The following is a 13,190-nucleotide window of genomic DNA, read 5'->3' as shown; positions in this document are numbered from 1 at the left end:
ATATTTTATCAATACTAATCATGTTCACAAATTCTCATTTAAAACAAATGTATTTGTCTTAATCTTAAGACGGGTTAAGAAGTTAGCTTTTAATAATAGCAAGCATAAGAAGGCGATATAGATTAGTTTTTATGTAACCCAAGCAAATCATGATCTAATTTTTATTTTTAATTATTAAGTCACTTAAAAGATAACTTTTTAAAGATTCTTATAGTGATAACTTTTTTAACATTCCTATATTAATTTGTATTCTACCTCTCATTAATCATACCAAGATTGTTCTCTAATACAATATTAAATTAAGCATGGTAGTTAAGTATTTCACTAGACTCCGTCGGTTTGATTGAGAATGGGAGCATGGCCATCATTCTTTCAGATTTTTACTAAATTCCTCTAAAGATACTATTCCCTTTGATTTGCGCAAATACCCAAAACCTTCTCTTTGGTTTATTAAGCAATATATCAATTTGATTAGCTTTTGTATTATTTAGGATAATAATTGACAGTGTTACTCGAAATTGATCGTGTTCTTTCGAGACATTGACGGGTTTCTCTAAGAGTTTTAGATATGAAATCTGAATATACACAACTTTTTGCTTAAGACGGACATAATTATCTTAAAAGAGATAAACCGATGAATATATGATACTGTCTTAAAACATGATACAATATAAAGAATTTCTTATACGTATAAATAAATTAGAATAAGCATCAACGTATAGTAATTTCCATTCATCTTACATTATAACTACAGTCTTATTTTGTACTACGCATAATAGAATGGATTTGAACACAATATTAGAGTTTTACCACGTAATATGGCATATGAGGTAACCCGTACAACATACTAATCGGTTTGATAATAATTCAAAAAACATTTCACAATGAACAAGGTTCATGTATCCCAATTGACTTTAAATGTCGATACATTATCTATTAACAGTTTTAAAGAACTCACTTAAACAAGAACATTATTTAGTTAACCGTGCAACGCACGGGCATGAAATCTAGTTAGGTAACAAAGTGAAAGTTACGGTCGACGTCTCGACAAGGAGAGGAGTAGTAAGAAAGACGGAAATGAGGAAGTCGAAGGGTGGGCCGGAAACATAAATAAATCTACAAAGCAGACAATGAGTAGAATAATAATAATAATAAACGATTGAAATTAAAGTACAAGTCATGATAATAAAATGGTCCTAATATTTATCTACTCTTTTATCTTCTCCCTCCATATTTAAAACACTCACTTACTCCTTTCTCTATCATCTACTTCTCCCTAACAAATGCCCGCCAAATGGGCAAAGCATCCAGGTGGTTCCGCAATCTCCTGGGCCTAAAAAAATCCGACCGAAACCCAAACCCAAACCCAAAAGCAGGTAAAGATAAACGCAGATGGAGCTTCGTCAAGTCATACCGAGATAAATCATCCTCCAACTCCTCTACTACTCGGCTTGGTGCACATAGTTACGATGCTGTTCCCATTGAGTACCACCACTCCCAAGAAGAAGCCAACAGACACGCTATTGCCGTTGCCGCAGCCACAGCCGCTGTCGCAGAAGCAGCCGTAGCCGCCGCACATGCCGCCGCCGCTGTTGTCAGACTCACTCACACTGGCTTTTCTACTGGGGAGAGACATATTTCTGCCGCCGTCCTAATCCAGTCTCGCTTCCGTGGTTATTTGGTTAGTTTTCTTTCTTTCTTTCTTTCTTTCTTTCTTTCTTGCTTGCTTGCTTTGAATTGAAAGGTTGTGAATTTTGATATCATCTAAATATCCGGCAAATCGCAAACTGTTCAAATCTCATTTGTTTAACTTTGATTAAACTACCTCACATATAAAATTAATAAAGAGAGTATAGTTATGATATATTAGTATTTAGTAGTAGGAAAAGTGGGAGAATAGAGGGGAATAATGGAAGATTAATACTATAAAAAAATAGAAAATTTGGTGGTATGTAGTTTGTTTGTTTGTTTGTTTGGGAGGTGGGGGGTGGAGTGAAATGTCGAGTGTGATGTCGTATACTCTTTGGTCCATTGAATTATGCAAAGGGAGACATTGACATTTCGTTTGCAAAACATCCTCTTTTCCCTATCAACTCCCACTCCCACCCCCACCCCCACTCTATACTTTGTTTTTTTTTTTTTTTTTTTTTTTTTTTTTGAACCCCCACTCTATACTTTACATTACACCTCTTTTGCTTAAACATTGCCATGTGCTTTGATTTATTACTACCCTATTTTATTCGCTTATCAATGTTATTAATGTTTTTTTTTTTCGAGTTATAAATCATAATCATAATCATAAATGATTGTGATACGGGGTAGAAATATAGAATGATAATCAATATATGATTCATTGCCCGATTGCATTATTATTACCTTTATGGAATTATAACCATCTTTATGACCCCTCATAAGTCATAACCATATGGGAAAATAATAAATAATCTCTAGAATAGTAAGTGCGTGGAGCGTGGACTGTGGAGTGTGAACTCATTCGTTCAAAATGGGTGGCTTTATAAATATATATTGTGGACACACCTTGTCACAATTTCAGTATTCTCTTAGGGGGTGTTTGGTTGGGGGTGTTGGAATGGAATGGAATGGATTTGAGTGATTCTAGTGTTTGGTTGGAGTATTTTGGAATGGAGTTAGAATCCTGATGGATTCTAATTCCACCCCAACCCCTTGGAATCTCATACCCACCTTCCCACTCAGGTTTCTAACTCCATTCCCCCTCTATATAATTTTAGATTGAACCAAACAATAAATAATAGGTATGGGGTTCTAAATCCATCCCATCATGGTATCTCATTCCATTCCAATCCATTCCGACCTTTTGAACCAAACGGCCCCTTAGTTTTTGGGGGCAAATTCAAGTATGAATGGGTGGAATAAGGATCTTTTTGGAAGTTCATTACTTTTTTAGGCCCTTTTCGTTTGGACTGAAACTTATAGGATTCGAATCGAATCAACTTATAAGATCTCGAATCAATCAAATCAACTTATAGGATCTGAACTTAACCGAACTTATAGGATCTGAACTTAACTGAACTTATAGGAACTGAACTAAACTTATAGGATCTGAACTGAACTGAACTTATAGGATCTGAAGTTAACTTAAATTAAGTGACTTTAAGTCCAAAAGAACAGGGCCTTAATGGTGTAGATATAATTCTGGATTAATCCGTAATTTAATTAGAAAAAAAAGGTTTAATGGGTAAGATCACTGAGATGACATTAACCAAAAAATAATGGAGAGAATTCGGACTTAATCTGAATTAAACTAAATAAAATTGAAAGAACTGGAATGAACCAAAAGAACCGAACTTAATAGTAGGAGTAGCCGTGGCCGTGTAGGACTTGAAAAAAATCTTAATAATTTGACCTGTCTTAAATTAGGGGTTCAAACGTGCTGAGTGGGCTCGGGCTCGACTCGAATTTTTTAGCTCGAGTTCGGGCTCGGGAAAAACTCGAGAGCTCGGGGCTCGATTTCGAATCGAGCTCGTTTTGTCATTATATATTTTCACTTTTTCACCTTTTAAATCTAATTAAATATAAATATTTTTGAAAAACAACTAAATTATAAAATACTAAAAAAGTTATAAACGAGGCCAAACGAGCTTTCGAGCCAAGCCTTGTTGAGCTCGGGCTTGACTCGTATTTAGCCAAGTTCGGCTCGAGCTCAAGCTCATTTTGACCGAGCACAAATAGAGTTTTGACCAAGCCAATTCCGAGGGCTCATATAATTGACAGCCCTATGCCCCTATCTTAAAGTGTGTTTGTGATAAATTGATGGCACACGAGTAAATTTTTCCAAGCCTGAATACTTTATTTAGCAGCTATAACTCTATAAGTAGCGTTGATGACACGAATAGAGTGGGATTTGGTAAATCCAAGCACATGGTTGTTACTTTCAAAGCAAGTACAGAACAAATGCATTGATTAGTCCGTATCTGTAGCTCACTTTACTTTGCTCTACTGCCTTCTTCTAGCTTGCACTTCCTAAACTTGTGGACCCATGAAAACTTTTTTTGTGTGATTAACTGTGTTTTGCTAGACGCGGATTAACGTAACATCTTAGAAATCATACACAGTGTTTTGCGGTAATTTATAATCATATTTGTAAAATGTTATTGCCCTTTGCATGTTTACTATTGTTTCTTTATGCTCTATTAGTGATGGTTCTTATTGAACTATGGATGTTGGATTGTTGGTCCACTAATCTTCGAAACTTATTTCCTATGTTTTATCGCTCCCCCCGCATAACTTTTTTTACTCCTATTTTAATAAAATACTCCTCACATATATTACGAGTCCTTTTAAGTGAAGGGTTAGTGAAGGGTTAGTAAGACAAGTCTAGAAAAACTAGAGTTGGACAATAAGATGTGTGAGGGTTTGCTTTGGTTAATAAGAGAATCTAGTGGTCAGAAGTCAGAACCCCGTGCCTTTACTTTTCTCTACTGCAGAGTTCCCATCAGGCCGGCGATATGTCTCTATCTTCTATTACTTTCAACTTTTCCCCTCTTTTCAGTCCTTTTGGCTCCTTGTTTGCTTCTTCTAACTCTTTCTTCATACCCAAATTCTCAATTTCAATGGACAATATCCGTTACAAGTTTGTAACTCGTCAAATAAATTCTACATTGGTAGACAACGACAAATTATTTGTGACTCCCTAGACACTTTAATTTTGTCTTATCTAACTATTTGGATGATATTTGACCCGTAACAAGCTTGTGACGGATATACTCGTCACAAGGGAGATTTACTGTTCTTCTTATATCTCAATTACTCCCTCCTATTCCGAATAAGTGTCCCATTTGGACAATGGCACGAAAATTAAGGAATATAGTTAAAATAATGAAAATTATTGTATAGGGGTAAGAATATATGAGTTAAATAATGAAAAGTATTGAATATGATGGGTTATGGGTGGTTGAGGTGGTAAATAAAGAAAATAGCTAAGGGTAGGAAAGTAAAAAACCATGTCCAAATATGGCAAATGGGATAGTTATGTGAATAGACGAAAATGGCAAATGGGACAGTTATTTAGAATAGGAGGGAGTACCTTTTATTCTTTACGATTTTAATTATGCTTAGTCTTCGTTTGGTAAAACTAACTGTAAAAGTAGTTGAAACTTGAAAAGATAACTATAATTGAAAAGCTAACTGAAATCAGAAAATGTAGGTGAAAATTAATAGTGAATAAGTAGGTCAAATAAAATACTTGAAATGTCTTGTCAAACGAGGCCTTAGACTTGCTGCAAATATTTTCTTCACAATGTTAATACATTACACCTATGTTACTTCGACACTTCAAATGAGCTCACGTACCCGTGTCAAACACTGGATCCTTGGACACTGGTATGACACTGACACTCAAGACACTTCATTTTAGACCAAAAATTTCACAATATTTCATAAAATAGCCATTTTAGACCAAAAAAACTTGACAATTTTTCATAAATAGCCGGGTCCGACACTCGAATACTAAGAAATCATATTTTTGGTGAATAATATAAGCATTAGGAAATACTAAAAGCAATCATCTATTTTGTTTCACAGGCAAGGAGGGCACTGCGAGCATTGAAAGGACTGGTTAAGCTACAGGCTCTAGTAAGGGGTCACATTATGAGGAGAAAAACAGCTGAAACTATGCGATGTATGCAAGCCATGCTGCGAGCTCAGGCTCGAGCAAGGTCAGTGCGAGCCTACATTCCCGAGTCACCCCAGTCGAGCAGCAAGTCTGGCCAACTTCACCAACCTGTAAGCATTATTATCATATACCAATTTATTAATGTCTGTATGGATTAGGTTTTCAATATCTTTCGGATATTAAAATGGGAACTCAATAATACAATTAGCACTAGCAGTAAGTGCAGTAGTAAGTAGCAAAGTGGAGAGTGGTTGTTGACTTGTTGAAGCGCAAAAAACCCCACTTGGTTTGACAGACTTTCTTCATGTAAAGATCGACTTCACAGGCCATCGTTTTATCACTTACCTAGTTCGCTTTCATGTAATGTTTTTATTCAAACTCGGTTAAAAGCAACGAAGCACCCAACACAGGCTGATATCTAACACAAATTCTCATTTGTGACGGGCATATCTGTCGCAACCCATATGGGAATATCCGTCGGATGATATTTTGTCATCCTTTTACAGTTCACTGATTAATTAAAAATTCAGGGGCCGCTAACGCCAGAACAATTAGAGCAGCAATCTGTTTGCGGTAGAAGTACAAAGCAGGAACAATCACCAAAGATCAAGGTACAACTTATTTCCTCCCTTCCATACTGGCTTATAAAGATAGTGTCTTACTGATTTGATTTCCTTGCATCAGAGAAACGGTTCGAGATCAAGTAGCCGGACAAATACTATCCACCAAGATAAATCCAACTTCGGCTCATCATGGTCGGACCCTAGAATGGATGATCTGACATCCGACCCATTAGTCACCTCCTCTACTAGAACATGCAAGACGGACGAAGATCGAGCAGACAGAATACTCGAGATAGACACAGGGAGACCCCGGAACCTCAGAAGAAGACCTCTCTTTGAGTCTCCTCATTCTGGACTTCTAACCTCAGACCAACCTACCCACAGTTACACTACCTCAAAGGACTCAACGGCTCACCATACGGTTCCCAGCCCATCGGGTTCATGTGAAGTAGTCCAATCACTAAACCCTCTCAAGTTTGCTGAAGAGACTGATGACGGGCCCTACTGTACAGCCGAAAACAGCCCACAATTCAACTCAGCTACCTCTCTAGATGGTTCTAGAAGCTTCCTTAGTGGGTACTCAGACTGCCCTAGCTATATGGCCTACACGGAGTCATCAAGGGCAAAGGCGAGGTCTCTCAGTGCCCCTAAGCAAAGACCTCATTATGAGAGACCAACGAGGTCAACTAAGAGGTATTCAGTTCATGGCTTAGGTGAGCACCACCCTCGGTCAAACGAGCCAAGGATGTCGATGATGCAAGCCAGTTTCACTAGCAAAGCATACCCTGGTTCGGGTCGACTGGATAGGCTTGGGATGCCTGTTAGGGATAGTACAGTAGTTTACTACAGTGGGTATTTGAACTAGAGACGATGCTTTGAATGATTCTACTGATTAGTCTAACCTATGTATTCGAGCTAATTACTTGTGTGTTTTCACTAATTAAGCATGATCTAGGAGACTAGGATTGTGCACTTGTGATCAAAACATGTAGCGTAAGCTATAATGCTTCGTTCTCTCTATGTTGCTTAAGTTAATGTTACTCGATGTTGGAAGGATGTCCGAAACTGAGTATGAAAGTTGGTGTGACTAGGGGAAAACAGAAGAAAATATTGAATAAATCGAAGAAACACATTGAAAAAACAAGATAAAAAGGTATAGCATTTTTAGCTAGGATACACTTCTTTCCCGCTCAAAACTCATCTAAATAAGGTCACCTTGTTTTATTTGTCTGGTTGTTTTTGATTTTCGTGAACTTATGTGGGACTTTACTCGCGGTAAATCTCGGGGTTTATCTATTCCTCCTGTTTTGGTAAAAAATTACCTAGTAGATGTTAGTCTGACGGGTCAAAGTGATCGTTTCCTGCTACTAATGAAATAAGAAATTTACGTGCGAGAAAATGAATAAAGACGACGAAAGAGAAAAATGACACGCTGAAATTTTGGTGACGCGGAAAACCCGTTGTGGGAACAACCGCGGGGGAGTCGGTATCCCACCAATAATTGCACTATAAACGGAGTAATTTGGCAGGTGAGGTGATACAATGGCGTTTTTTCAACTAGCTATGTATATCCGTTTTAGTATATCTTTTTCCTTTTTATAGCTGCTTTCCTAGGGTTTCTTCCAGCAGGCTCCTCCGGATTTTTCTCCCTGGTCAGCGGTAACGGCTCCTCAAATCAAGAGGATATTCAAGAGCATTGACTTTCTCTCCTGTTTGTCTCTGTTTCCCTTTTTTGTTCTTGTGTTTCTCTTTATTCCTGCGCATATTCCCTTGCTTTCAATCTTATGGTCATGCTCTTGCCACGTCACCCATCCTTTCAACTTGACCTTCACCTATCGAAGCTTGCCACGTGTCGTCCCAGAAAAATTGTAAATTTTTCCCCTAACAATTGCCCCCAAATTCCTGTGCAAGTGTACTTGGGCGGGAATTTGTCATCCTAGAGCCGTCAAAATTTGCTGATATGATTGTGCACGCCTTTTGTGATTTCCTGACTCCTCAACTGTCGTGCCCCATTTACTCTCTTCAACTGCCTGTCCACCTTTCCCACTTCCCGTAACTTCTCTTTTTAATCCCCTAATTTCCTTCACCTTCCTTACTTTCCAACTCCTAAAAATTTATTTCTCCTCACTCTTCCCTTCTCAAGCCGTTCCCTTTCTCAGGTATCCCTTTCGTTTTTCTTCCCTTTTTCTTGCAATGGTTCGGAAAAGCACTCGATCCTCTAGTTTTCCTGCCTCGGGTTCTAATCCCGATCCAAATAACCTTTTTCCCTCTACCTCCATCCTTACTCCAACGCACTCTTGTGATTCTGAATTTGAAGCGACCGACCTTGCCCTTATCAGGGAGTGGTTCGGTTTCTCGGATGATGTGGTGATACATGTCCCTTTGCCGGGTCAAAGAGCCGATTTTCGAAGACCCGATTGGACTTGCCTGTATTACTACCCCTTCTCTTTGGGTTTAAGATTTCCTTTCCCAAAGTTAATTCAAGATTTCCTCCGTTTCAATAACCTTGCCGTGTGCCAGATTGCCCCTTATGCTTGGCGCACTCTGATTCCTCTTTGCGTCATGAATGACTTGCATGATTCTGGAATTACTCTTGGGGATTTGGGTCACCTTTTCACGGTGAGATCCCTGGGGCATGGTCAAGTGACCCTGCGTGTCCGGGAAAATGAGGAGCATTGCATAGTCTTTCCTCCTAAACCCAACGATGCTGACTGGTTCCGCCGTTTTATTTTTGTGGAGATTAACTCTCTCCCCTCTCCAGTTGATTATGTGTTTTCTGAATGGAGATCTACTGCAGGTACTTGTCGTTTTTGCTTCGTTGCTTACCTTTGTTCGCTTACTTTCCTTACTTGCTTCTTTGTGCAGGTTTGAACCGCCTTATCCCCTCACCTGACGAGACTGCCTCGCTGATCAAGCTCTTCGGCCTGCCCCCTGATCAAAGATCTTTCTACCGCTTACTTGGTTCTTCATCCAGTGGGACACTTTCTGTTGACGGGGAAGAGGAAGAGGAAATCATCATGTCTGGTATGTTTTCCTCCTTTTACTTTGGGTTCATGGTGTGTCCTGGTTCCTGACGTCTGCAACTCTTGTTTTCCTGTTTCCACAATCTGCTAGACCCAAGGTTACCCTTCAGATGATACTCGCTCAAAGGAAGAAGAGAGCAGCTGGCGTTGCCCCTAAGCCTGCTTCCAAGAGGAGGGCTGATCCTCCCTCCGAGGCTGAGGCTGCATGTTCGAAGAGGCCGGCTACTTCTTCTGACTCCATCCCTGTTGAAATCACTCCTCTGGCATCTTTGCCACCTGAAAATAAGGAGACTCCCAGCCCTGCGATTCCCAATGTTACTCCTGCCGAGATGACACTGAAACTCCCTGAGGGATTTGGACGTTCCAGAGCCCTCGGGCACTGGCCCTATCTGGAGCGTCTGATGCTCCCTGGTCCTCGCTCTTCGCTGGAGAGGAGGCCTCTGAAGGAGATGGCTGATATGGAGGCCGAGCACGCTTTCGAGGTGGAGCTTCCTTTACTTGATAATTGCCCTCTTTCTTTTTCTTCTCTTTTTTTTTTGACGACTTCTCCCTTCTCTTTTTGCCCATCAGTCACTGCAGATATCTCTCCTCATCAGGGAGAAGATGTGTGCCTCCTTCAGACGGAGAAGAGGGAGCTCCTTGGTCATCTGGACGCAGAGAGGAAGGAGAAGGCTGCACTCAGAGGAGAAATTGGTTCGGTCCGTCACAGTTTGAAGGAATCCGAGGAGCAGCTTGCTCAGGTTCTGGAGGCTAATAACTCCCTGACCGCTGAGAACAGGATCCTAAAGGAAAAGAAGGCCAACCTCTCCAAGGCCCTGACTGATGCTGCTGCATGCTCCTCCTGGGAGATAAAGATTGCCTGCATCAAGGAGTTCAAAGAAGGGAAGCATGTATCCTGGGACCTGGAGGAGGAGGAAAGGCTGTTCGCTGACTCCTTCCCTGAAAAGATCGATCTGGGAGTTCTTTCTGACTTCGAGATTGATGCTCTGGAGGAGGATGATGGGTTTTCTGCTGCAAAGGAGGAAGAAGTTCAGGGGGGAACCAACACTGGTGATAATCTGGCTCTTGAGAACGACTCTGCTGGCGGGCCTGTCTCTGCTGCTGAACCTGCTTCTGAGAGCGTGCCTGATATGCCAACCCAGGGGTTGATATATTTTGACAGGATTGTACACGAAATAGGAAGATAAAACCCTGAACTTAAAAATCCTCAAGCAAAGCACAGAGAATTCTAAGAGCAGTGAATCCTAAGACTAATTCAGTCCCCTAAGCAATGCACAAGGAGATTAAACTAAACTTAGGCCAGCAACTAAGCAAAGCACAAGCTACTGAAAAGTTTTGTTAACTAAGCAAAGCACAAGTTAACAGGGTAAGGAGAGTAAACTCTTAGGTTTTCATTCATTCAAAGTCTGCCTGTAAAAGTGGGATATCAGGCTGCTTAAATAGAGTTTACAAAGAGATCTCTACCCTTGATTAAACTATCATCTAATGGCTCAGAAGGCCTTACAAAAGAAGTTAAAATAACAGCAAGAAGTCCACAAATGAGGACGAAATAACAGCAATAAAACAGACTGGTTAAAAGTTCAGAAAAGCACAATAAAGCATTCTTGTTTGTTTCCTGAAATGGCAATGTTGTTCTCAAGTCTTTAAAGCTCTTGTTTGGCCTTCTTGTTGCTTGTCTCCTGGCTTGATAGGGACTACTATGACCCTCCAAGATCCTTATTTAGGTAATGAGACTTACTTAACGAAAATAAAGGAAATATCACTGAATTAACAAGGGTAATGCTGCCTGCTTCCCTGAATGGACCCTGACTTTGTGAGCCTGATTAACTATTCTTCTTAGCATAATTTGAGGAACTTCTCCAGGATGATTTTGTAGCTTGGACCCTTAATGTTGACTGAAAATTAGCTGGAGCCCCTGGTTGGATAGTTTCTTTAGAGAATCAGGGTAATTCCCAAGCCTGGTCAGGCCACGCTCCTTGTGGTTGTCTTGATGGTTGCCTGATCCCCTTGCTCCTGCATCATCCTCCTCAGGTGGAAGAGGCTTTGCCCTCAAATCCTCAGTCTCCTCTTCATCACTGCCATAGTAGGGACTGAGGTCTCCAATGTTAAATGTCCCATGAACCTCATACTCCCCTGGAAGATCAACTTTGTAAGCATTAGTCCCTATCCTTTCTGTTACTTCAAATGGTCCATCAGCTCTTGGCATTAGCTTGTTCTTTCTTTTGCCAGGAAATCTTTCTTTCCTCATGTGCACCCACACCAGATCACCAGGTTGGAATTCTTTTCTGCCTTTGGTTGGCTTGCTGTTCTTCTTAGCCTGCTCATTTGCCTTTTCAATTTGCTTCCTCACCTGCTCATGCAGGTGCCTCATCTGTTCTACCCTTTTCTTTGCATCATAATTGACTGTTGCTCTTGGGACATTGGATAGATCAATGGGCATGAGAGGGTTGCTTCCATATACCACTTCAAATGGGCTATGTCCAGTACTGGAGGAAGGAGCTCTGTTGAAGGCAAATTCTGCCTGAGCTAGCTTGAGATCCCAGTCTTTTAGTGAGCTCTTCACAATACACCTGAGTATCCTACCCAAAGTTCGGTTTGTGACCTCTGTCTGCCCATCTGTTTGAGGGTGATGGGAGGTGCTAAAGAGCAGTTTGGTGTTGAGGAGCCTCCAAAGGGTCTTCCAAAAGTAGCTCATAAACTTGGTGTCCCTGTCAGATACAATTGTTTTTGGAACACCATGTAACTTCACAATTTCTTTGAAATACAAGTCAGCCACCCCTGAGGCATCTTCAGTTTTCTGGCATGGCACAAAATGGGCCATCTTGCTAAACCTATCCACCACAACCAGGATAGAATCCTTCCCTCTCTGAGTTTTTGGCAAGGCCACTATAAAATCCATGCTTATATCCTCCCAAGGTTTATCTGGACCAGGCAGTTGAGTATAAGCCCCAGGTTGAAATGAGCTTTTTGATTTTTGACAGGTAGAGCATCTTCTGATTATGGCTTGAACATCCCTCTCCATTCTGGGCAAGTGGAACTGATCCTGAAGTATATCCAGGGTCTTCTGTACCCCAAAATGTCCTGCTAAACCATTAGAGTGAACCTCCTTAATTAGTAAATCTCTATAGGAGCCTCTGGGAATACACAGTTTGTCCCCTTGAATAGATACCCCTCCTGCAGTGTGAACTTGGACCCTGGGCTGTTTGGATTGCCTTGCAAAGTCAGCCAATCCTCCATGAAATCCTGATCATCCTTGTAGAGCTCCTTCATAAACTCAAACCCCAACACTCTTTGCTGAACTGTGACTAACATGGAGTGCCTCCTAGAAAGTGCATCTGCTACAACATTGAGCTTTCCCTCTTTATGCTTGCTGGAAAAATTAAAAGATTGGAGAAACTCAACCCACTTAGCATGCCTGGCATTTAGTTTATGCTGGCCATTGATATACTTTAGTGCCTCATGATCAGAGTGAAGAACAAAGGGCTTTGGTTTTAGATAGTGGCTCCAATACATCAGTGACCTGACCAAAGCATAAAACTCCTTGTCATATGTTGAGTAGTTAAGCTTGGCTCCACTGAGTTTCTCACTAAAGAAGGCCACTGGATTCCTTCCCTGAATGAGCACTGCCCCTATCCCTACACCACTAGCATCACATTCCACCTCAAACAACTGATTAAAATCAGGCAAGGCCAGGATAGGTGCCTCACACAGTTTCTTCTTGATAAGTTCAAAGGCCTGCTGAGCCTGTTCTGTCCAAGTAAACACTCCCTTTTTCATTCCTTCAGTCACAGGTGCCATGATTGTACTGAATCCTTTGATAAATCTCCTGTAAAATGATGCCAAGCCATGGAACCCTCTCACCTCAGTAATGGTTTTAGAAGCAGGCCATGACTTGATAGCTACAATCTTTTCTTGATCCACAGCTATGCCCCTCTCAGTTATCACATATCC

At 40.7% G+C, this 13,190-nt stretch overlaps 1 protein-coding gene across 1 annotated transcript; it reads left to right on the top strand.

The window, feature by feature from the left end:
- Positions 1 to 1,161: 1,161 nt before the first annotated feature.
- On the top strand, positions 1,162 to 7,281 carry LOC141653796 (protein IQ-DOMAIN 22-like). Its single transcript, XM_074461649.1, has 4 exons — positions 1,162 to 1,681; positions 5,563 to 5,763; positions 6,184 to 6,264; positions 6,338 to 7,281. The coding sequence occupies exons 1-4, from the start codon at positions 1,295 to 1,297 to the stop codon at positions 7,079 to 7,081; spliced, it is 1,413 nt and encodes a 470-aa protein (XP_074317750.1). The 5' UTR covers positions 1,162 to 1,294; the 3' UTR covers positions 7,082 to 7,281.
- The last annotated feature ends 5,909 nt before the right edge of the window (positions 7,282 to 13,190 follow it).

The sequence above is a fragment of the Silene latifolia genome, chromosome 4 (assembly GCF_048544455.1).
Source record: "Silene latifolia isolate original U9 population chromosome 4, ASM4854445v1, whole genome shotgun sequence".
Lineage (NCBI taxonomy): Eukaryota > Viridiplantae > Streptophyta > Magnoliopsida > Caryophyllales > Caryophyllaceae > Silene > Silene latifolia.
This window is presented reverse-complemented; position numbering and strand designations above follow the sequence as displayed.

What these genes read in the sequence shown, in the direction of transcription:
- LOC141653796 (XM_074461649.1), top strand. Translation starts at nt 1,295, where the DNA reads ATGGGCAAAGCATCCAGGTGGTTCCGCAATCTCCTGGGCCTAAAAAAA. An exon ending in CTCGCTTCCGTGGTTATTTG is followed by an intron (nt 1,682 to 5,562) that starts GTTAGTTTTCTT and finishes TTTGTTTCACAG; the next exon opens with GCAAGGAGGGCACTGCGAGC. An exon ending in AACAATCACCAAAGATCAAG is followed by an intron (nt 6,265 to 6,337) that starts GTACAACTTATT and finishes TCCTTGCATCAG; the next exon opens with AGAAACGGTTCGAGATCAAG.